General features: G+C 27.7%; 1 protein-coding gene across 5 annotated transcripts in view; it reads left to right on the plus strand.

Moving 5' to 3' along the window:
- Nucleotides 1-25,223, plus strand: part of LOC119670359 (formin-like protein) — a 66,879-nt gene extending 41,656 nt beyond the window's left edge. Inside the window, exons 3-9 of one of the 5 annotated variants that reach the window (XM_038080611.1) lie at nucleotides 18,003-18,089; nucleotides 18,939-20,645; nucleotides 20,789-21,002; nucleotides 21,071-21,363; nucleotides 21,430-21,984; nucleotides 22,127-22,237; nucleotides 24,727-25,223. In XM_038080611.1, the coding sequence (XP_037936539.1) occupies nucleotides 18,003-18,089; nucleotides 18,939-20,645; nucleotides 20,789-21,002; nucleotides 21,071-21,363; nucleotides 21,430-21,984; nucleotides 22,127-22,237; nucleotides 24,727-24,969 (3,210 nt within the window). In that variant the 3' untranslated portion in view covers nucleotides 24,970-25,223. Of the gene's footprint in view, nucleotides 1-18,002; nucleotides 18,090-18,938; nucleotides 20,646-20,788; nucleotides 21,003-21,070; nucleotides 21,364-21,429; nucleotides 21,985-22,126; nucleotides 22,238-22,446; nucleotides 22,600-24,726 lie in introns of those variants that run through there. The other 4 variants (XM_038080619.1, XM_038080594.1, XM_038080628.1 and 1 more) reach the window with 4 other exon arrangements.
- The last annotated feature ends 465 nt before the right edge of the window (nucleotides 25,224-25,688 follow it).

A 25,688-nucleotide genomic window follows, 5' to 3' on the forward strand; every position in this document is an offset into this window, starting at 1 on the left:
AGGTCGTACAAAATCAGTTGTTGTGCTAGAAAACATTGATGCTGTCCAAAAACTGATAATACAAGATCGTCATGTGACATACTGTGAGTTTGAGGTTGAAGTGGAATCCTAGGCATTAATTCCTTTATAAAATATTGCACGTCCATTTAGAAAAAGGTTTATTCTCGTTGGATCCCCAATCATTTGACAAAGCTCGTGTCGATTGGTGCATACAAATGTTTAGGAAGTACAATGATGGTGCTTCGAAAGACGTATACGAGTATAAGATTGTAGCAGGTGACAAATTATGGATATATGCGTATGAGCCGAAACGTTAACAGCAATCGACTCTATGAGTGTTTCAAGATGAACTAAATCCAACAAAAGTTGTATGCGCTCTAAGCTAATGGTCACTTGTGCTTGTTTATTCGGGAAAAGTGGTCGTGTAGCAACTATGCGGACACTATTACAGGAACGTAATGTGATCAATTTCGAGTGATATAGAACCATTTGTTTACCGGAAGTCTTCAATGAAATACAGCACCGTCGCATGAATATAATGTGAGTGCTTACACATCTCGTCTAACAACCGATTTGAATATTTAAAAAATCGAATTGATGGGTCATTCGTCGTATAGTCCTAATTTGGCACCCAATGACCTCTTTGTTCAGGAATGTCAAGAACAAATTGCGTGGATAACGATTTTTGTCGGCAAAAGAAGCCGAAGCCGTTGTTGCATTCAAAAATCATGTTTTGGAGGTGTCTGAAGAAGATTGGGAAAATGCTTTGACAAATGGTTCAAACGCATGCAAAAGTGTATTCATCATAAAGGAGAATACTTCGAGAAACAGTAATTTCTAACGACAAGTTAATTATTATTATTTTTATTATTATCATTATTAGGCTCAAAATATAAATAGAGACTCGTATTATTATTATAATAATTTTTATATTTTAGAAATGTTATGGTTTTCAAAATTTATCTAATGACAAATTAACCTTTAAACCACTTCTTAACGTATGCAATTAATTATCATTCTTTCATATATTTCCGATTTAACTTGGGTAATATATTAATATATTGCTGTATTCCTTATATACATATATTTTTTTTTTGTATGTGTTTTGTTTTTATTCACAAAGCAGAGGTTACATTTTGCCCTTCGTAAAATAAATTTTTTTTGTGTTTTTATTAATGTATAATTTATTACAAAAGTCAGATGAACGAATGTCAGCAACTTTGTTCATTATGACACTTACTTTCTCAAAAGTTTCTAATTTGTTTATTGTTCAGATTCTAATGGGAATAGTAAAAAAGATGTCTAAATATGAGTAATGTTGCTTAAATTGTTTTATACTATAGTTACTGATTTTTCTTGCTCATATATATAATTTTAAGTCAGAGTCGCAATTACCTAACAATTAATACTAAATAAATGAACAATATACAGTAAATAATATTAAAATTAGTCATTTGATATGCATATGTATTTATTTATAATGTTGAATTATGACGACATCCTCATTTTAATGTACGATATCCATTATGTGAAATAGTATTGCAAGTATGAATGTGTACTTTTTATATGTAAATGATTTGCTAATAATTACTGTATTTATCAAGTACATTTTTTGCAACTGGAAAAACATTGCGGGTATAACATTTAAAAATAATGACTTATATATATCAGTACACTAAAAGGAAATATAATGAAAAAATTTACTTAAAGATTTATGTATTAATATAAATATGTATAGTATAGTATATATAGTATAGTATATATAGTATATTTATAACATATTTAAGAAGTTTCAAATTATTCTCTTAGGGGTAACGCCCCTTAGTTTATCTGGTAATCGCACTTCTCTAAGTAGTTTTTGATCAACTCTACTTCCTTTTTCCTTGTGGGTTTCATTTAAATACCGCGTTTAAGATGCCGTTAACAGGCTTGCAAAATATGTGAACTATACAGCCATAGTTTTGTTCTGTTATTTGTTTGCCGATTGACTATTGGTTCGGGTTAGCTCATAAACGTTCATAAGTAATTATTCTGGGTCACCATATTCTTAGTGTGTGTCTTCCGTAAGCATCTGTTAATAGAAGTTTGCAGTTTATGTTTCGAAGCAAACATTAACAGTTTTGATTTTTGTTATAAGTGCACTTGAAATCTTCCATAAATTGCGAAACATTACATAGTACTATATTAAAATTATTGTATGGTAACTACCAATGTAACAGATTTTTTTGTATTCAATATTAAATGTCATTATCGATTGGTAAATGTATATTCAGTCTAGATTTACTCTCGATCTGTCAAATTTAGTTGTCCAGTTGAACATTTTTAAGTAATCTAATATTTATTTAGTTGTTGTAGTAGACATTTATATTTTTTACAAATAACATACATATATCGAATCAAATCACAGTTTATCTGCCAAATCATATAAAACAGCTGTTAATTTCAGGGTAATATTGTTACTCTGGTAAAAAATCCTGAGTGTTATAAAATAATCTCGAGTGTTATACATTTTGTCCCAGACTTACTTAGTTGGCCATTGCAGATGTGAGTCGTCGTTGGCTGCGAGTGTTCTGCGAGTGTTGTGAGTGTTATAAAGTAATCTCGAGTGTTGTACATTTTGTCCCAGAATTACTTACTTAGTTGGCCATTAGCGATGTGAGTCGTCGTTGGCTGCGTCGAGTAGCCTCCGTCAGTCAGCCCGATTAGTTGCTTGCTGTCGCCAGTTTGTAGTACCGAGGGCCCCTAAATCGTTGGTGACCTGGTCCTTCCACCAAAGATGCGGACGTCCTCTACTGTGTTGTCCCAGACTTGTTCCAGACAGAAATGAAAATAGCACTAAAAGGGTATTAAAAGTGCATTTCAATTAAAAAAAAATTAGCTCAGATTTAGTAATGAAAAATGCCAAAAGTTTAATTTAATTAAATATTAATTTTTTCTTAAATTTTTGAATGCATTTATTAATTTTCTAAAATTCTATTAAATTCTAATATTTATTAATCCTATTAGCGAACTTGTTGAAAGTATGTCATTTGAATTAGGTCGCATCAAAACAAAACTAAAGCATCTAAAAATGCTGCTGCTAGTATTTTATGTGTACAACGTTGATTTTCCACAAATATTTTCCTGTAGTAGTTCGTTTAGTAGTAAAATGTCATAAAATTTCCACAAGGCTTATAAGAATATTTACAATCAAGTTTGCTGGCAGATGAATCACAATTTTATAACTTCTTACGGTTCTTAAACTCTGACATATTTAGTGATCATAGGCGGTAATAAATAAGTATAATTCATTTGTCTGCCTAACACCTGAATACAAAAGACGCGGAGGCAGACAGGCATCAGAGTTAGTTGCCTATTTAGTATGTAACTCTCGTAATCTACAGTCGCCAAAGTTGTTCACGTTTTCAATGCACATTTTATATAAAATTTGCATCAGCTATCGCACGGTTGCGACTGTAAACTGCAGTTTTGAATTACATATGCCTGCCATTTATAGCATGGCATATAGATGTATATATAGCTATATAAGTATGAATGTAGCTAAGAACATGTTTTGTAAAATGTTAAACTATTTTTTTATTTTTTACAATTTTTACAATACAATTTTTACAATTTTTTTCATCATTAGATAGAAAAGTTTCTTAAATACTCATATCAATTTCCTTGTTAAACAAAAGTAAAAATACTATGTAAAAATATACATTTATTGGTTGAAAATTATATGGTTGTGTTTTCTGTGCGTATGCTGAGTCATAACAGAAAAAAAATATAAACACTTTTTTATACCAGAACGAACGGTGGTTAACCTATACTTTTAATACTAATTTCTGGTTTTGTGAAAAATAATATACTGCACAGCACATCCCACACACATCAAAAGATTTTGAATATTATTTTTTCAAGCTTTAGACAAGTTAAGCAAGTTCAGTGTTTTGATTTGTGTTTTGTAGATACTAAAAAACAATATAAATATTTGGTATAAAATCATTTTTAACTAAAAAAGTAAACTTTTTTTTTTGGATTATGTTATGTTATATTATGTTTTGTAATACTACGTCTACTTACAACAACGCCTTACTACTTTTTTGGAATAAATAGAGCATGTACTGTCTAAAATAAACTTTATCTCTACTCATGTTTCTGAAATAAATCTTTCTTTAATGAGAGCTAAACGATAAAAATGAAATATTCCATAATTAGTCTTATCAAAGCTTACAATTTGTTTTTAGTTTCATTACAATTTAGTCCATTATATAATAATTTAAATAATGTTTTTTAGAAAAATATTTATAATATAAAATAAGCACAATTGTTCTTTTATGGAATGGTTTTTCTATTATTTATAACTAAAGATTGACTATATCTAGATAATTTAGATTAAGAATTTTAGATTAGATTAAGATTAGATTTAGATTAAGAAACTATATTTATAATTAAATAAATAAATATTGAATAATCTAATAATCTAAGATCATTTAATAATCTAAGATTATTTAATAAACTAAGATTATTTAATAAATTAAGATCATTTAATAATCTAGCTACTAATCTAACAATCTAAACGGAAATAAACAAACTAGTTTGTAGTTATGAAAATAACTATATATTATATATTGATTCCAATAGTTCTTTAATTTACGGATCTCATCCCTGTTGAAGTTTTCCTGGGGTATATTCTAAGGTTCCCATTTAAAGCATTAATAATTGACAAATATTACTACACTGATATTTGTTAAACTGATTTGTTATCAGCAGTTAAGAATTATTAAATTACAATCGTTTCAAGTTTGTTTAAAAAACGTTATACCTATTTACTTAGGCGGTATGTATTTGTGTTATTTTTATTTGTGAATTTGTTAACAAAACTTTCACAGCAAATTAACAAAACTCCAGAAAAATGTGCGAACATAAAAGTCAAGTACGGTTTGGGGTCAGTTGGTTAAGGAGCACTGACACTGAGTTTCAAATTTGACAGAGCATGAGTTCGATTCCTGGTACTTGCAGCCTCCAAAAAAGGTTATTTACGAATAATTAAATACAAGAATTATTTCCAAGAGCACTGATGATGGGTATTTGGAAATACTCGAAGCAGCTTTATGGTCAGCGTGTTTATTTATTTACTTAATTTTATTTTGTTATTTTAAATATTCTTTATTTTTTAGATACTTATTTATATGTTATTATATTTCATTTTAATTTATGTTTGTTAATTTGTTTTAATTTATTTTTAAATTCTCATTTATTTATTTATTTATCTCTTGTTACATTATTTTTGATTGGAATGGAAAGTTAGTCTATCAATATAGAAATTGGTACCCTACCAAGTATAGTTTATATATATTTTTTATAAATATTTTTTTATAAATATTTTTTATATATATTTTTTATATATATATTTTTATATATATTTTTTATAATGATTTTTTATATAGATATTTTTGTTGTAAATTTCCAGTGGTTAGCCAGCACCGTGTCCGGGTATTGTCACTCTACAAAATACTGAGGGCATGGCTTTGTAACTATGATTTGGTTATGGAGGCATGACAGTTACAAAGTTCCAGTTTGGTTGTGAGACTGGAGGTTTCAGCACAAAAAAGAAATATACAATATGATTTGTCAAACATATTGCTTTTTATGCTCCACAACTCTTGGATAGGGATATATTAAAAACCTTGGAGTGACTAGATCTAGAAATGCTGTGAAAAAAAATAATAAAATTTTTTACATACCAAAGTAAGGAAATTAACTCGTATGAGTAATAATAGATTTAAACCAACAACTACTTTATGATAAAAAGAGGTGCGGGTCTAAATTTTATTTATATATGAATTTTTGAATATGGGATTCGTTATGCCACTATAAGTTGGTGAGAATAGCTAAGAGTAGTCAGTGAATAAATGAATACGAAAAGTTCATACCACAATTATAAATTAAAATTTCGTTTCACCAATGTTACACAAGCTGCGTAGTAATGATCTATGTTGATCAAGAAATTACCAATAATTTATATGAGAAGACATCTAGAGTTTAGTATCGATTCTTTTAAATCTGGCAAGTGTCGTCCAGATGTTTGTGTTCTTCGCTTAAGTTTTTTTTTGCTTAATCGTTGTAGTTAAATGACTGTAGAATAAAATGATTCAGAAGATATTTTGTATGCTTATTTCAACTTGTCTTTGCCAACTTTAATCTGTTCTAATTGAAATAAAATTATTCAGTTAATTTCACTTTCCTGATAATAATTTTTATAAGAACTTTTTGGTTAAGATGTAATATCGTACTAAAGAGTTCATAAGGTAAAATGAAGTATGGAAATAGAAACAATAAAATGTTTCTCTAGTCTAAAATGGCATGTATAGTTCAGATTTTGTAGTCTTTGTTGTTCAATATATGACCTTGGGCGATATTTATGAAAACTTTCCCAGGGAATAACACACAAGCTGCATTAATGACCTTCTCATTTCGGTAGGCCTTTTTAATCTTTTTAATCTTTTATTAGGTATTACTGCTGCATTCTTATGCGATCGTTGACACTGTTTGTAAAGTTTTATCTCGCTTTTTTAGGTTTATATCTTTATTATTCTATCTATATCTACTACGCTATATCCAAGGATTAATTTATTTTTAAATTTGAAGAGAATTTAACCAGTAAATTTTTTTGATACTTTTAATTTATATTATTTTCTAGTAAACTTTTTTTCACAGTTAATGTAAACTTCTTATATACGTATGCATTTTTATTTAAATAGTTTAAAAGTATTCACATATAATAGAATAGTTATGCCGCAGAATAATTTTATAAAGTAATTTATAATAATGTAAATTAATAACATACTCTTATTAAAGACTGATTTTTAATCTAGAATTAATTTCCATTTGCATAGTGCTAAATCATATGCATTAAAAAGTAATAAACAGTTTAATGAAAATGGCATGAAAAATGTTATATATGTTATATTATAGAAATAATACTATGCTAATATAATACATAATAATTACTATAAAACAGATAATGAATAGGTCCACATCTATGACTTTTTAGTGCGATACGCGGTGCTGTCAGCAAATCTATGTTTTAAATGAGTTATGGCAAAAATATATAAAAAAATTATGATGAAATTTTTTTAAAAATATTTAAAAATTGCATCCACTTCTTTAAAACTCCTAACATTCTGGTACAATGACTTAAACTAAGCTATAACCGAACAGAATTTATCCCCAGTGTGTTGAAACTATCCTAAATAATTTGAATATATAAAAATAATTAAAAAATTTAATAGCCAGATGATAAAATTGCCTTTAGTTTTACATTTTATTATTAAATTTTATATAATAAACTGTAAGCTATTTACAGCAATGCTTCAAGGAAAGTTACGAATAGTTTCATCATTTCATATTGAAAAGTTTAAAGTAATATAATAATGAACCTAAAAAGGATTTTATAAGCAAATCTTCGCAAATGATTTCATTATTAAGCTCTTTATTTGATGTAATTTTTATTTTAAGTTTGATGACTTAATGATGAAGTTTTTTTTTTAATTTTATATAGATATAAAAAATATTGTTTTACAATAGTTTTATAATCTACTATTAAAATGAATTAAGTAATGAACTAAGCTTAACTCGGGATTAGTTTTATCTTAAGTCTTCTTTAGACAGACTTAACCGGCTCTCCATAAGTTATTAAAAATTCTGCATTTTAGCAAAAATTTGTAGGCGTTACGACTTTCTGCAGTTTAGCCGGTTTCATGTTAACTGTTTTATATTGTAAATTATTTTTACGTCTAAGTGGCGGTTTGTGTTATTCACCTGTTAAATATTTATGTTGTTTGCAATGTTGTCAAAGATTACGCCTACTTAGCTACACAAAAGAATTCGTAGCTTAAAGTTCACAGATTTGCTGTAAATTTTTATGTATAAGAGAATTTACTTTTGGTTTTTACGGAAACTACGATTGTGGTAATGGCAGCATATTTATTCTGTCAATTTATATATTTTTAAATAAATATTTACTTAAAATAAGTGTACAATAAATATATATTCTGACTATATTTCATGGTATTCAATATAGACCTCCTTTGATACAAGTATTTTACATTTATGTTAACGCAGTTTTTAGTTTAAGAAATACTGTTCGAACGTCTTCTAGGTGTCGATGTGAACCCGCTCTAAGATTTGGCATTTATCTCATTTGTTATTAAAAACAAACGTTGGCCTTTAAGTATTTTTTTGAGTTTAAAAAATTGAAAATGGCGCCGTGTGCCATTTCTGAAGAATATCACAATATGACATTTTACTGCTGTTTTGTTTCGCCACGAACTGTTGCAGTAAAAACTAATTTTTCTTACTAATTTTGCTACCGCTCTCTATTCATTTACTCTCATTTAATACGAATTTTGTCGTGGTTCCCAACAATTTTTTGACTAAGAACCACCTATGATATTTTTGTTTTTAATATGGTGTTTGTTATTATACCATTGGAGAACGTGCTCATCCTCTAAAATGTTTTTAATAAATCATCTATTTACAAGTTTTACTGATTCTATTAAGTATACTATTGCAGGATTATTGACCGGTCACTGTAGATTGATTAATCACCTATCGAAGTTAGAAATTCAATCCAACTCAGACTGCAGATCCTGTAGAGAAGAGAGAGAAAGTGCATACCATGTGCATTGGAAGTGCTCGGGACTGATGCACAATCGAAAAAAACAACTAGGGGGATATTTCATAAATCATAAAGGTTCAAGACTAGGAAAGATATGCTCTATATTGTTTTTCATTAAATAAATCGGGCTTGGAGAAACTCTCTAATCCGACTAACCCACGAAATTTTGATAACATAACAGATAACTCCGAGTCTTAACCTAAACTAAATTAATTATTATTAATTAATTAATTATAATTATAAAAATTATAAAATTTTCCTTATTATTAAAAAATGTTTTTTATATTATTTTAATTAATTGAACTATTGGCTGACCGTACAGCTGTTTCGATTATTGCCAAATATCCATCATCAGTGGTCTTGGAAATAATTCTTGTATTTATTTATTCGTAAATAATTTTTTTTTGAGACTGCAAGTACCAGGAATCGAAATTGTGCCATACCATATTTGAAGCTCAGAATCAGCGCTCCTTCACCAACTGACCCAAAGCCGTAACTGACTTTTATATTCGCACATTTTTCTGGAGTTTTGTTACTTTGCTGTAAACGTTTTATTAACAAATTTAATTAAAATAAATTTAATAATTTAATAAATTTTTTAAAATATTTTATTCTACTATATAATGTTTACTTTCGATTTCTTCGGTTTCATTACTCAACAACTTTTTTATCGTATATTATTTTATTAAATATTTTAAGTGTCTATCTCTCTATTCTTTATAAATGACAAATGTTCATTTTTTATTTTCCACTTTTAAAAATTAATAGCCTAAGGTTATTATGAGTATACTATATTTAGATTTAATATCTATCTTCTCTACTAGTTAATTTTAAAATGTTTATTTTTTTGTTTGCTACACAAATCTAATTATTTTCTCTTCGCTTTACATTCAACTTGGATTGTAAATACAAAAACATTGAAAAGATTTTTTTTGTATTTATAAGGTCTGCACAATAGCATTTGTTTATACCTAATATCTTACGCACTGTATATATTTTAATTGAATTTAAATTTTTTAACCTTTTGAAAAAACAAAAGGTTAAGGTTACTATAATTTATTCATTTAATGAATGCTAAATTTTTTCTTCGTATTTTTGGTCTTCACTCATTGTTTGTTTCAAGAGTTCAAAAGTTGTTAGGGAAAAATTAATGCTTATTAAACTTAGTGGAATGCTCGGGGTGATGTTAACCCAAACAAAATTAATGTTGTGTGTATTAAATTTGTAGGTTACTAAAACGGAATATAAAAAATAAAAATATAGTTAAAAACCTTATAAGCCATTTGTAATTCGAATTGTTTTGACAAAACCTTTCCGATATAAACGGAATGACGATGCCAAATATATGTTAGTCACGACATTTTTTCATTATTTCTAGTAATTACTCATATGTGATGTGTTTTAGTGACAATAGTCCTACTTAAAGTCCAATTGTGTGATTGTCACGCACGATTACTTATAATTAAATCTTTAAGTGTTTACACTTATTTGTCGGCTTTGCTACCTCAGACTGCACATTTTGATTACATTGGTACAATTTATTTTACAACTTTTTAATGCTAAATTGATTGTTAATCAATAAAAAAGTTTCAGATTCAGTCTTAATAATTTTTAGTTTGATTTCGATTGGATTTCTTGAACCAATTTAGTTAATTGATCTATCTCAACATTTTCTGAGGTAACGAAATCGTAAACAATCAATTGTGGTTGAATTGTAATTTGAGTGTTCAAATTGCTTACATTGTTGTAATGTAATACATAATTTGAGTGTTGTTTACTATTTCAGAAATTATGTAACATAAATATAAGAAAAATATCTTTTTTTTATTGTTAATTTAGTGTTTCGTTGTAACCTAAATAAAAAAGCTGTGTTGATAATTACATCAAAATATCAATTAGGTTGCCTGCATGTAACTAATTAATTTGAAATATTTCTACATTAAGCTGTATTTTTTTTTAAAATTCGGTTAAAGTAATTAAATACATTTTATAATTTGAGATACATTGCTTTAAAGACTAATGCAAATACTTTAAGCAACATTTTTGTGTAGATGCGCTTATTCAAGTTGATTTTAATTTTTATATATTTTTATTCATAATAGTAATTTTTTCTCAAAATGTATTATATTTAGGTATTTTGTTAAGGGTAACCAGTTTCTATTTTGATGATATAAATCAAATTTATATTTAACACGTATTGGCATTTGAACATTTTAGTCTATTTGACTAATACCAGAACACTACATCGATTACAAAACAAATCCCTTTAACTCAACTTATGTTAACTCAAATATAAAAAGGATTTTTTTTAGATAGTTGGTTCACAAGATTGTGGCAACCATTTCACAGATTGACAGATGATTTATATCAAATACGTTTAGCTATTTCAATATGCTTTTATATATTTTTTTGCCAACTACATAGTCTTGAATTGCATGAAGTGCGCAAGATAATCAAGCTATTTCAATTTATGTAGCGGAAACCACCCAACATATTGTACATCATATCACTTTTATCTGGATTTTTTTTCTATGCTTAATTTTTCAGAATTTACAATTAAGATCTTATACTCGTATATAGTGTTAAGCCTTATTTATATATTTTATTTTTATATCAAATTTGTGAATATAGCTTTAATACGATCAGAACCTGGAATATTAATCCAGAATTTTTTCTAACGCATAGTCACCATGCCATTACAATAGTGTTATGTCCGGTTTGCCCACACTAAAAACAATCCCCCTCGTGTCCCAGACCATTTTTAAAATTAGTGATTAATTTCTTTAAATATAACTTGAAATTTTTTTTTTTCTGAAGAGTTGTTCTCATTTCAATCTTTAATTTGGAAACCATATTATTATTAAAATGTGAAAATATTTAGTTTTTGTTTTATCTGTATATATATTTCTGTATACACTTCTTCTACTATAAAGAAAAGTTGGTAAGAATATTTGCATAACAGCGACAAAGACGGTAGATACCATGTTATGCAGAACACCATTATTTTTTATATAACGAATAGTCACCACTATTACTTTTTTGATATTCTTTGATTGTTTAAAAAGATTATGAGTAAGCATATTCACATATACATACATATTTGCTACACGTACGTGCACATATTTACTGTACCTAAAAGCTCAAGTTCTGTCATTTATAACTGACCAATGTGACAAGTCATAGAAAGTCTCATCACTGTGACCAAATTTCAAATTGCAGGCAATGCCTAATGACATGGTCCATGTAAACTGTATACAGGGTGCTTTGCTTTAAAGTTTAAGAAACAAATAAATAAATGCCGAATACAAATAGCACGTTATACTTTTCTCAAATAAAAAAAAAGTACTTACTAGTCATGATCTCCATATAAATACTAAAATTCGTTTTCTAAAATGCTGTTTGGTCAACACTTTTTTAAGCGATCAAAACCTAGATTTTAAACACAGGAGATATCAACAAGCTTAAGTCATTTGAATTATGGGTCTTTTGAAGATTTTTAAAAATATTATGGGCAGATCATGTTTCCAACAATGAGTTATTGAAAACAATGCATTGTAATAGGGAGTTACTAACAACTATAAAAATAAGGAAAACATCTAACTAAGGGTATGTTATGAGAAATCCTACCAGTACGAACTGGTAAAATTAATCATACAAGGCCCAAATTAAAGGAAAACGGGGAATCGGGCATCAATTTTCATGCTTAAGAATTATTAGACAACAGACCGGGTTAAAAAATGTTGATCACATTATAGATGCAGCCAAAAATACTAATGAATATATAAAATTAGTCAAAAATTTATAACTTTGTGTTTATTAAAACTTATATTTATGTTAACATTGTATTTTGATGTCTTTAAAATGATAAAAAATGCAATGTATTTTAAAATTTATTTATAATGTTATGTGATCACCAATATTCGAAAACGAGATTATAAATAAAGAAGAAGAATTATTGCATAAATAGATTGAAATATTAGTTGTTAAATTTTTTTAAAATAAAATTTTTTTCATTCATCTCAAAATAATTTTTATTTTTTTTTTCGTATTTAATTTTTTAATTAATTAATAATTTTTTATTTTTTATATTACATTTCATAAGATGAAACGTATATCTTGATATAATATATACGTTTGTTTCGCTGTAGTTTATTTTATTTTTTAATTAATTTAATTATTTAATTAATAATTTTTTATTTTTTATTTTACATTTCATAAGATGAGACCTTTTAATCTGCATTATTTTTTATTTTTAGTCTACTTGTAATTTTTATATACTTACATATACATTCTAAAATAAGAAATGTAGTTAATAGCTCTATTAATTTGCAAAATAACTATACATTTTATTCTAAATTTTTTTTTTAAAATTTTTTTTATATTATTTATGTTCTTCTAATTGGGCAAATTGCTTAGCACAATGTTGTTTATATATTGTATGAATGAGAAGTGCATTTCATATTTTGTTTTAATGGAACTGGGTCAACAATTATAATTACAATAATTACAACAACATTTACGTTGAAAGTAACAATAAAACGGTTACAGTTGCATAGTTTAGTAAACACACTTTTAACATTGTTAACAATTGCAGTTGTTTTTGTAGTAATGTTTGCGTTCAGATTCAAGGTGTTTACGGTTGTCGCTTTCATTAATAGTCTTTCGTTGATAGTCTTAGCTCAGCATTTATAGAGCGAAAAATATTCAAACACTGGGGTGAATACATTATATTCGATTTGGTGAAGACGAAACGAATATGTCTTTCCGTTATAGTACAAATTTTATTAAATTTTCTGTAAGAAATTCTGTGTTTACATTTTCAATCACGCCTCACTAAAGAAGAAAATTTCTTCATCCTAGTTGTCTTTATTTTAATTTATTTAAAATTTTTTTTAATTTATAATAGTTCTAATTTATTTAATAGCATTCAGATATATGTTTTTATAGCATTAAAAATTTTTTGTTTTTATATATGAAAGTGTGACACATTTTATATTAAAACGCTTGGTAAATGTTTTTACTCGTAATATCATTATGATATGGCGGACATGGGTTGACCAGTTAATATGATGTTGTTTAAAATGAATTTTTTTATCTGCATCATCATAAGTATTTTAAACTCATTAAGTTTGATGGATTACATGCAACTAGGAGTGTTATTTTTATCATAACCTACATGGTACTTTTCAACGATATGATAAAAATTATTTTATGTAACATTTATATTTTTTGCTTGATGAAGCGAACATTTGGTTGTTGCGAAAGGAAGTTTATAGTTTGATTGTTAGTATTTAAACTTTAATAGACAAAGTTATAATATCAATTTTAACATATCTATCTTTTAACAATTTATTAAGTATATTTTTTACCTAACAACAAGAGTTTATAAGATTTATTTTCTTTAATATGTATTCTTTAGACAAAAATATGTATTATCAAAATATTATATATAAGTGAGATATATATATCAAAGTTTATTAGCACATACTTTACATAGTTTCATAAAAGTGTCAAAATTTTTGTTAAGTAATAGAAATGTTAAATTTTAACAATGTTCAGTAGAAAAAAAACACAGGAACAGTGTCTCATAAGCCCATTTGTAAGATGAAATCGAAGGTATTAAACTAGATGCAATATTGTGTATCTATGGTTTATATGAACCACATATACAAATTCAGATTTCGGACACATGAATAATGAAATTTACAGTGATTATCCTTATTGTTATAAATTTATGTTTATGTACTTTTTATTTTTAAAATATATTCATATATTATATATTCATATATTATATATTCATATATTATATATTCATATATTATATATTCATATATTATATATTTATATATTATAAATTATATATTCATATATATATTTATCAATTTTACGTTTGGGGGTAAGGTATGCTATGACATGATATATAACATAGACATAACTGCAGGGCTTAGTATACACCTTTTTCTTACTAACGTACCGCCATGACTAGCCTTCAACATGGTATGGTAAAGTATTGTCATAAGGCAATACACTATGGACATGGGTCTATAACCATGAAAATGGTTTGGAGCCATAATAGTGATGAAACTTGACTTAGGATATAACTGGAGGTTCGGACATATGAATAATAAAATCTTCCCCTTAATGGCGAGACTTGACGAGACTGAATACAAGTTATTTACATTATTGTAGATCGTCATTCCGCATATTGTCCTATGTTATTCCATTATTTTTGTTTTTTAACATACTTATGTTTTCATGTATTCTATTATTGCTCTTTTTTAACGTTTTGTTTTCATATTTTTTTTTGGAATTATTATTTTGTATCTAAATGCATTACATATGGATTGAAGTTCCACTTTAGTTAAAGCAGCTGACTGGTGTGTTTCTTCTTCAATTGGATCAAATAAGTCTTGTGATCTTGCGTAAGAACTCTATTTAAATTCATAATTTCTCTTGTTTAATAGTTAATAATTAAAAATCATCATATCAAAAAAATGTACATTACTTCTGATGAAAGTATCTTTTATATATTCTATAGGATATTTTTTTTAATAGGTAAGTGTGGAAACACTTTTTAATAAATTTTTCGGAATATATGAGACTATATCTTAAGAATGACAAACTCAATGTTTGCTTTCAAAACTAGAATCGTGGTGAATATGCCCGCGTATAATGTTGTCTTCGAATACCTTTACAACTAATGCCTTGAAGGTGGTTATTAGCACAATCTAAAAGATTAGAATCTCTGTTTTAGAAGTTAATACAGTCATCGAAAATCTAGTTGAATAACTAGAATAACTCGTTAATATTTCTGTTAATAAAACATATTTATATTATGTTTTATGTGTTATATTTAAAACACATATTTTTTACTGAAAATTTTATTGCTCAGATAATGCATAACTTGCATTAGCTTTTAGGGTAATTATGAAGAGCTTGATAACCGTTCTATTAAATAAAAAAGTGTCTACTACAAGAAACGTTGTACTACGATTAGTACTTTCTTTAAAAAAAAAAAAACTTTAGTTTGAAAAATATTAAAAATAATGATATATAATTGCATGAAATGAAAAGAGTAAATTGCTAGGATAGTTTTTAATAAAAATAATTCTTGCAAATCTTCATATAAAATCAAGCACTTGCAGTTCAACTTCATATAATTAAATAAAAAAAAACTGTGTCAAAAGATCAAAAGGAAATGAGATTTCCATAATTTAGCAATCGCGCCTATCTAGGAAGCAAAAAAAAAGACGACATATCAAAGAAGTTTTAAAGAACAAAGAACTACGAGTATTTATCGGAATAAAAAGTAGTAAAGCACAACGCTGAGAACAATGAAGGCACAACTTAATATATTTTTTCGCAATATCTTTTCAAATGCAACCATCACTGCTGCACTGATTCGTTGAACTTTATCGCATTGTGCGTTGATAAATAAATGCTAATGAGTCAAAAAGAAAAAGAAATTTTGTAGATACAAAAAAATGTTAATCTTACTTTGCAATTCATTTCATCATATGAACTTCATTTAACTTGCTTTATATTATATATACAATATATAAAAATATTACTGATTATTCCATATTCATATTCTATATTCAGTATATATAAAATTGAATCAGTTATTGTAAATTCTACCCACTAAATGATGTTTGCTTAACAATTTATAATCTTTTTCAAGTAGACGACTTTAATTCTTATTTATTTGTATATGCCTATATATCTTCTTTAACTAAAATTTGAAAAATTTAGCTTATAGCAATTAATGAGTTCAATAATTCGTGTTCGTGAATTCATTCAGGCGGTCATATAGTTAAATTCAAGAATATGCAACAAGAATATTTCCCAATGTTTTTTAGATAGTTGTGCTGTTATATAGGTTCTGCAAGACCTTCATTTAGGTACTAATTACAAATTACCTACTTAATTACAAAAAATTTGACTTAGAAATTGAGAAACTTAAAAGTTTTGAACAAACTACTAAGAACTACCATAATGTCTTCTAGTTCTTTTAACGGGACTATCGAACTGCAAAAGTCTACACATAATACGTAAAATAACGTATTTAAAATATTATTAATATAATAATATTTTTATATTTTGTGAAAAATATAAGTTCTGAAAATTTGTTATTTGTACTGTAATTAAAGACTGATCATGATTAAAAAAATGAAAAAACGGAATTGTGAAATTGATAAGCTTATTTCTTTTAAGCTGGAAGGACTATTATTGACCACTATTCTAATTTTTGGATTAAGTGTCTCGATATAATCAAAAAAAATATTCCAACTGTGGGGGAACCATTCTGACGGAATGATACTGAATTTCAAAATGCTCATTATCAATTTAGTAAAATAACACAAAACTGCTAAAATTGGTGCATTAATTTTATATTCTTCACCATGACTACTCAAAAACTGTCCATAAATTCTATCTCATCAATTTCATATTAGCATTTCCAACAACTTTTCAACAGGAATTGCCAATTAAAAATATTCCACAACACTATTCAGAATACTTGATTACAAAGCATACAAAACTCTTGACTTGAATACAACACCATTTCGTTATCGTAAACTGTATGCTTTTCACATGATTTGGAAGAGTGCTGGACTGTAAACTTGTCGGTCTATAATCCTTTTTTCTGCTCTGGCGATAGTCATACATAGTGGACTGCATTAGTAAAAAATCTGAAATACATACTCATATTAATCAGGAGAAAACAAAAACGATATTCATCATTAGGAAACGTAATCAATACAATACATAACTCTCACATAGGATAAGAAGATGATACCTTGAAATAATTGGGTTTTATTTTCAACAATAAGTAAAGTGTTATTCTGTGAAAATCACATTAACATTACTGCCAGATATGCGAATAAAACATTATCATTAACAACTCACACAAAAGTAAAGAATAAAACGTTGAAATTGACCACCTGTAAAAAAAAAATTTCCTTAAGCTATGAAGATCTATGAGTATATATAGGGAATACCATTAACTTACTAGCGTATTTGTTAGAAATGGCCCCGGATGACTTTCTTTATTTTGGTAATTTAATTACATTTAAGGTAACTGTTTTCAAACGACTGATACCATTTCCTAAATTCTTAAGTAGGAAATGATTAAATCGAACGGCACTAAAAATTTTTTTTCGAAGATTGGAAAAAGCGCAGATTAGATGGAAAGGGACAAATAAATATATAAATAGAAAATGTAAAAATTATACGATTTATTTAAAGATTATTTTATTTATTTTTTTGACAGAATATAACCATTATCATATATTAATTACTTACTAATAACATTTTTTATTTTCTTTTGTCTTTGTAGGAAAGGGTACAGGCGAAGGATCCACCATCGCATTATTTGAACAAACTACGTACTTACCTAGATCCCAAAGCATCACGTAGTCATAGAGTAAGTATATATGAAGATATCTTGTTAAATATAGTAAAGATAATAAATTTTGAAAGTAGTTGCAGTTGGTTTAAAGAGTAGCAGTTCATTATTAAAATGCTTGTTTTTTTGAATCCTCCTTATTTTATTTCCTAAAGTACATAAATAATTTTTGTTTTAAATCAACTGAATTTGAAGAACAAATTGTTATTGTTTTTAACAAACTTTATGTAATATAGTTTTAATTTGAATTTGAAAATGTAATGTGTAAATTATTTTTCCATACAATTATAAAATTATTTACACATTAAAATAAAGAATCCCCGAAATGTGTTAATTTACTTATCTGATTGGTGCTTTTCTTTATTTTCTTCTGACAATTGGCACTTTGTATTCTTACTAAATATATTTTTAATTTTTAATTTTGATTATTTATTCCGTTTGAAACTTTTGCTTAAAACTCATTAACCAACCTACTACTACATGGTTAAATTTAAAAGTTCAAATATAAAATTTTGTTTATTAATGCAAATTTTCAATTCTACTCACACACTTACACTTACATTTTTTGTTTATTTTTCTGTTCTTTTTTCTCTTTCTTGTCTTCTTTTTTCCTTTTATAACTTGTTTTTCCTTTTTGGGTCTTTTGCACTTAATCATAACAAACAAATATTTTTCGAAAAACTTTTTGTTTTGTAAACTTGTTGCACACTTCTCCATACTGACCCACACCGACATTTCCTCACTCTACACTATTCCTCAATCTGTACTACTCCTCTGATCCATACATAAATTCCTTTAATATATGTATTAAAAAATTTCCTCATATCCAATAACATCCTTTCCCAATACCTAAACCAACACTTACAGCTTTTCTTCCTCTACTTTTTTTGTCAGAAACGAAAAATGGTTGGTGAATCCACATCCACTCAGGTGTTACGTGATTTGGAAATATCATTACGCACAAATCATATAGAATGGGTTAAGGAGTTTTTGGATGAAACGAATCAAGGACTAGATGCTCTCGTTGATTATTTAAGTTTTCGTCTACAAATGATGCGCCACGAACAGCGAGTGCAAGAAGCTTTGTCAGAATCGGAAGAAAGGCTGAATATGACGAATAGTATGGGCAGTGGAATTGGTGGCACACCAAACGATGCTGGAAGTACATCTCTAGGTGGTGGAGGTTGTAGTAATAATACAATGGGAAATTCCAGTTTATTAGACTCAACAAGACAACAATCTTCGCTTGCTACACACACAAGCTTGAATAATGGATTTTTACGTCCCTCGCTGGCCGAGGTACTGGATAGTCCAAGCATTAAACGCCGTTCACGCCACATTGCTAAATTGAATATGGGTGCGTCGACAGATGATATACATGTTTGTATAATGTGTTTACGCGCTATAATGAACAACAAATATGGCTTCAACATGGTGATACAGCATCGCGAAGCTATTAATTGTATAGCTCTAAGTTTAATACATAAATCTTTACGTACAAAAGCATTGGTACTAGAACTATTAGCTGCAATATGTTTGGTGAAAGGTGGACATGAAATCATACTTTCCTCCTTTGACAATTTCAAAGTTGTCTGCCAGGAGAAACGACGTTTCCAAACCCTAATGGAATATTTTATGAATTTTGAAGCTTTTAACATTGATTTTATGGTGGCTTGCATGCAATTTATGAATATTGTAGTGCATTCGGTGGAGGATATGAATTACCGCGTTCATTTGCAGTACGAATTTACTGCGTTAGGATTAGATAAATATTTGGAGAAACTGCGTATGACTGAATCTGAAGAACTAAAGGTACAAATTTCTGCTTACCTTGATAATGTCTTCGATGTAGCAGCTTTGATGGAGGATTCAGAAACAAAAACAGCTGCTTTAGAACGTGTACAAGAACTTGAAGATCAATTAGAACGTGAAGTTGATCGTAATTCAGAGTTAATGTATAAATTAGCAGAGTTAGAGAATGAAGCACTCACTTTAAAAGTTGAACGAGAAGAACTGTTGGCAACGAAGCTAAAATTCGATGAAGAGGTTACAACATTAAGGCGTATTCTGAAGCAAAATGAGCAAGAACTGAAAAAACGTGATTCACTTTTACAAAGTAAAAATTTAGAATTACAAACCTTAACACGCTCATTGCCACGCTCAAATGGCGATGGTCCACAGGTAAATGGAAATGCTACATCACCAAGCAACAGTCCAACATTACCACCGCCTCCACCACCTTTATCGGCAGCAAATTCGCCAACTGCAATGGCTCCACCGCCACCACCACCACCACCTCCGCCAGCACCGCCTGTGCCACCACCACCACCATGCATGCCTGGTGCAGGTGACTTGATGAATGGTTTAATGCAGTACCCAGGAAGTCAGGTTAATGGCGGTTTACAAAACCGTTTGCCCGCACAAGCCAATGCTGTTTTACATTCATTCCAACCACCACCACCACCAGTAGCAGGATTTATGCCGGCACCTGATGGAGCTATGACGATTAAACGAAAAGTGCCCACAAAATACAAGCTGCCAACAGTAAATTGGATTCCGCTGAAACCAAATCAGGTAAGTTAATAAATTGAGGTATGAAAAAGAAAATAGATACGAATAGGTTTAATGAAAAGGATATTGCTAGGAAATTAACTAAAATTGGATTGGAATGCTTACATTGAAATTCGAATATAATTTTTTTTTTTTATTTTTTGTAGGTACGAGGTACAATATTTAATGAATTGGATGATGAAAAGTTATTTAAATACATCGACTTCATTGAATTCGAAGAACGCTTTAAAATAGGCATTGGAGGTTCTTTGTCAAATGGTAACAAATCAGAGGTAGATGGTTTACAATCGTATCCAAGCAAACGTTTCAAGAAACCGGATCATGTGTCACTGCTCGAACACACGAGATTACGAAATATTGGTAAATAACATAATATAATGTTAATAAGAATATATGTTAATAAGAAGAATGTTATAATTTATGTTTAGCAATCTCTCGACGAAAATTGGACATGCCCATTGATGAGGTTATAGCGGCTATACACAGTTTGGATTTGAAAAAGTTATCTTTGGAGAACGTTGAATTATTACAAAAAATGGTCCCAACAGATGTAGAAGTCAAGTTATATAAAGAATATATTGTTGAGCGAAAGGACCAAAATCTACTAACTGAAGAAGATAAATTTATGCTGCAGTTTTCGCGTGTCGAACGTATTTCATCCAAATTATCCATAATGAACTACATGGGCAATTTCTTTGACAGTATACATTTAATTAGTCCGGTTGGTATTCTATTTAACACATAGAAGTGATAAAATTATTAAGTTTTTTCTTTATATTGTTTTTAGCAAATTTTGTCAATTTATACTGCTGCAAATTCAGTGAAACAGTCTCGTAAATTTAAAGAAATTTTAGAAATTGTATTAGCATTTGGAAACTACCTCAATAGCAGTAAACGCGGTCCAGCATATGGATTTAAATTGCAATCCCTTGATACATTAGTTGACACGAAATCAACTGATAAGCGTTCCTCTTTACTTCATTATATTGTTAGTACAATTCGGCAAAAATTCCCTGATCTCTTAAGTTTTGATACTGAGCTGTATAGCACTGACAAAGCATCACAAGTTTCACTTGAAAACATTATAACAGATGTACATGACTTGGAGAAAGGTATGGAACAAGTAAAGAAAGAAGCTGAACTCAGAGTAAAAGGTGCTCAAACTCACATTTTGCGGGACTTCCTTAATAACTCTGAAGATAAGTTGAAGAAAGTGAAATGCGAGTTGAAGAATGCACAGGATGCATTTAAAGAATGCGTTGAATATTTCGGTGAATCTTCACGTAATACTGAGGCAGCAGCCTTTTTCGCACTGATTGTACGGTTTGCACGAGCATTTAAGGTTGGTGGTATATCACACAAACTTTGTACTTTATGCAATTTATTGGTATATTTAGTAGTTTTAATATATACTTTAAATTAGGCTAATGAACCGTTATCAGCTTAAGAAGAGTTAATCCATTTAATCATAATCATATTTTTAGGTACACGATCAAGAGAACGAACAAAGAAGAAGAATCGAAATAGCCGCTGCTTCGAAAAAAGAGAATGAGCAGGTCATATTACGCAATAAAATGAACCAAAAGAAACAGCAGGTAAAATTGTTGGAAATAATGTTTATGTCTATATTTGGTTATTTTTTTGTTTTTAAAACAAACTTTTACTTTCATCTTCATACTTCATCGCAATTAATAATAAAATTATTGTATATTTTTCGGTGTGTGTGCTTTTGTTTTGCGGTATGAAAATAAAAATGTACAATAAATGATAATTTTATGTTGGAATATGCAAAATGTCTACATAGAAATTGGGTTGCGTAACTATGGAAAGCAGTTTACTTCATAAAGCGCTCTTTAATTCTGACTGAAAACTCAAACCCCTTTGCACAAGTAAATAATGTAAATAAATGGACAGTAAATAATGGAAGCAAGAATATATTTTACTAAATTTTGTTGTGTCGTACTTTTCGTTTTCAAAATTAAATAAATTATATATAAAAATAGAGAAACGCACAACATTAATTAATTTTAAAATTGTATATAATACAAACCACATATTAATTTAAAAACAAAAAAAACACACTTAACACACATACATTTAAACCAAAGACTGCCAAGAAAAACAACAACAAAATTTATTCATTCACAAGTGCCTTTAAAACTCATCAATTTATACACAGCATACTACCCTTTGCAATCATTTCAAGCAATTGGGACTGTCGTCTAAAGTGTAAGTGCCTAACAAAAGTTAATAATATATATATATATATTTTATAAATTAAAAAATTGTGTTGTTTTCTTGACTCCTTTTGTTGTTGTTATTGTCCTTTGTTGTAATACTTCTTTAATTTTTATTTATCGATAACAATATTTTTTTTTTATTCCAAAATCAATTACTATTTATTTATTTTGGGCTTTATATTAAACATTTTTTTTCTATCTAACAAAAGGTTGTTTACAAAAGACTGATTTTATATTGACCACTATTTTAACATAAACTTATTACTAATAATTCTGTACTTGCTTGGAGTTGTAACTAATATATATTTTAAGATATTTTTTAAAAAAAATTTTTTTTTTTTTAAAAGAAAAGTTATTTTTTTAATTTGCATTTTAATGCAAAATTATAGAATAAGAATTTATACGAAGAAAAAAAATTTATATATATCACTTACATTATACTAAAGAAAAAAGTTAGTTAAATAATTAGTTACAGAAGCTATAAAAATGATTTCAGCAAATAGTACATAATAGTACATACTATACTTCATTAATGGACACAGTCTCACGAACAGCTATAGTTCGACATATTTTCGTCCACATATAATATTATACATAATACCCCTTATGATCCTAAGGAGTGGATTTTTATATTATTTTATATTTATCGAGTACATATTATGTCAATAACATATTTATACAATACCTCTGTTTTACCATACATTTCTACTATCGGGGTGGCCATATTTTATTTCAAGCCATTTTCAAATAAAGTTAGTCCAATTCTTTTAAATAAATAAAATACGGAAGAAAATAATCCAATAATTTTTACTTAATATGATAACATGAAGTATTGGAACTGTTTTTTTATATTCAGTTATTAATTTTTATATAAATTGTTATAGTTTCATAATAGTTATTATAAAATCCTGCCATAAAGAAGAAGTCAAAAAAACTTGAAAGTGTTGGTAATTTCTATATAGAAAATATCAATATAAATTAGTATACATATATAAAAACTTCTTCTTTCAAAAAATGCACAAAAATTTTTTGAATAACGACCACACTATTTAGAGAAAGTGGACTTTAAACAGACAACCAATTAAGAATTAAAATTATTTATGACTCCTTTTCACTCTATTAGTTTTTAATGACTAATAATATCTATAAAGTTATTTCTTTATTTTTAGATTACATTATTCATGTGTCCGAACCTCCAGTTATCTACTAACTGGAGCTTCGTCACTATCATGGTTCCATATACATTTTAATGGTTATAGACTCAGGGTTATGCCCACAGTGTGTTGCCTAATGACAATACCTGGACGCGGGTATCTAACATTTTTCAAAGTAGAATGATTTAACATAATTCATAATAACAGCAAAGCTGGTGAATAATTCTTAAGTTTATTCTAATTATAAACAACTATATAGTAGTTCGTTTCTTTAACTTTTCAAGAATAAACTTATAGCTCTGAAAACTTCATCTAATTTCGGCATTTCATTTTCATCATAAGCGGTATCACAAAATTCATATTGAATAAAAATATTTTCAAAAATTTACATATGTATATACTTATTTTATTTTCCTTGTTTTTCCAAATTTCTGTTATTGAATTGATTATTTCCCATTAACAAATGCACTAAAGCTACGAAGATTTCCAAAGTTATGCAACGATACCATAATTTCATTTCAAACTAAAATTTCATTTAAATATTTTTATATATTTACAATATATAAAATAAAAAAAAAATTAATTTTCTTTTTCTATTTAAAATTTTTATTATCGGGTGATGGCGTTTATTTCTTATAACTTAACAAACATATTTATTGATATATAACTACACATACAACAACAATACAGTTACCAAATACATGCGCGCTGTCCTTACAGGATGCAGTCATCAATGAATTGAAAACAAAAGCAAATTCTGTACGCGAAAAGAAACTACTGCAACAGGATGAAGTTTACAATGGCGCTCTCGAAGATATTTTATTGGGTCTGAAAATCGAACCTTATCGAAGGGCTGATGCCGTACGACGTAGTCAGCGTAGGCGTATCGATAACAATCGTCTTTCACGTACTTTAGAGGAATTAGATGTCTAAATAGAAAACATATTCTAACACCTCAACATTTCATCATGGAGAACAATACTTTGATATTAAATTTTTGTAAAAAAGTACATTTTAAATATATTTTTATTATTATTTAAGTTTTCGTAACATGTACGTTAATAATATCTTAAAAGATAACTTATAAATTTAAATAAATGCCAATTTGACTGCAAATTCGAAATCAGAAAAGCTAAAGCTTAGTCGTTATAGTAATGAATATTGAATATATTATTCGAAAAAAATTAGACATAATTTATTTGTACATTCCTAAGTATTTAGTTAATAATATTATATATAAAAACGAGAATGCACAATTTACTTTATGTCTCATAAATCTCAAAAATATTTGTTTTTTTGTTTTTCTTTTTTTGCTTTGTATATTGTTATGTTAAAAATTAATAAGAGCAATATTTTTTTATTTGAATCTCTTTGTTTGTGTGACTTTTGTGTAGCCAATTTTTTTTTTGTTATTTTAATTTGTTTTAAATAGTTATTTTTATTTAATGTATGTAAATAAATTTCAGCTACATATTTAAGTGATATCTTTTGATCCATTGTAATAAATTGTATTTAATATATATATTAAAATATTATTTATATTATTTTATATAATTCATATATATTGCAAGCATATATTGAGATGCAAACGTACTTTAAGTAATTCATATTTATGTTTATGTTTTTGTTCAATAATAGTCTTTATAATCATA

Source organism: Teleopsis dalmanni, chromosome 1 (assembly GCF_002237135.1).
Source record: "Teleopsis dalmanni isolate 2A chromosome 1, ASM223713v2, whole genome shotgun sequence".
In the NCBI taxonomy this organism is placed as follows: Eukaryota; Metazoa; Arthropoda; class Insecta; order Diptera; family Diopsidae; genus Teleopsis; species Teleopsis dalmanni.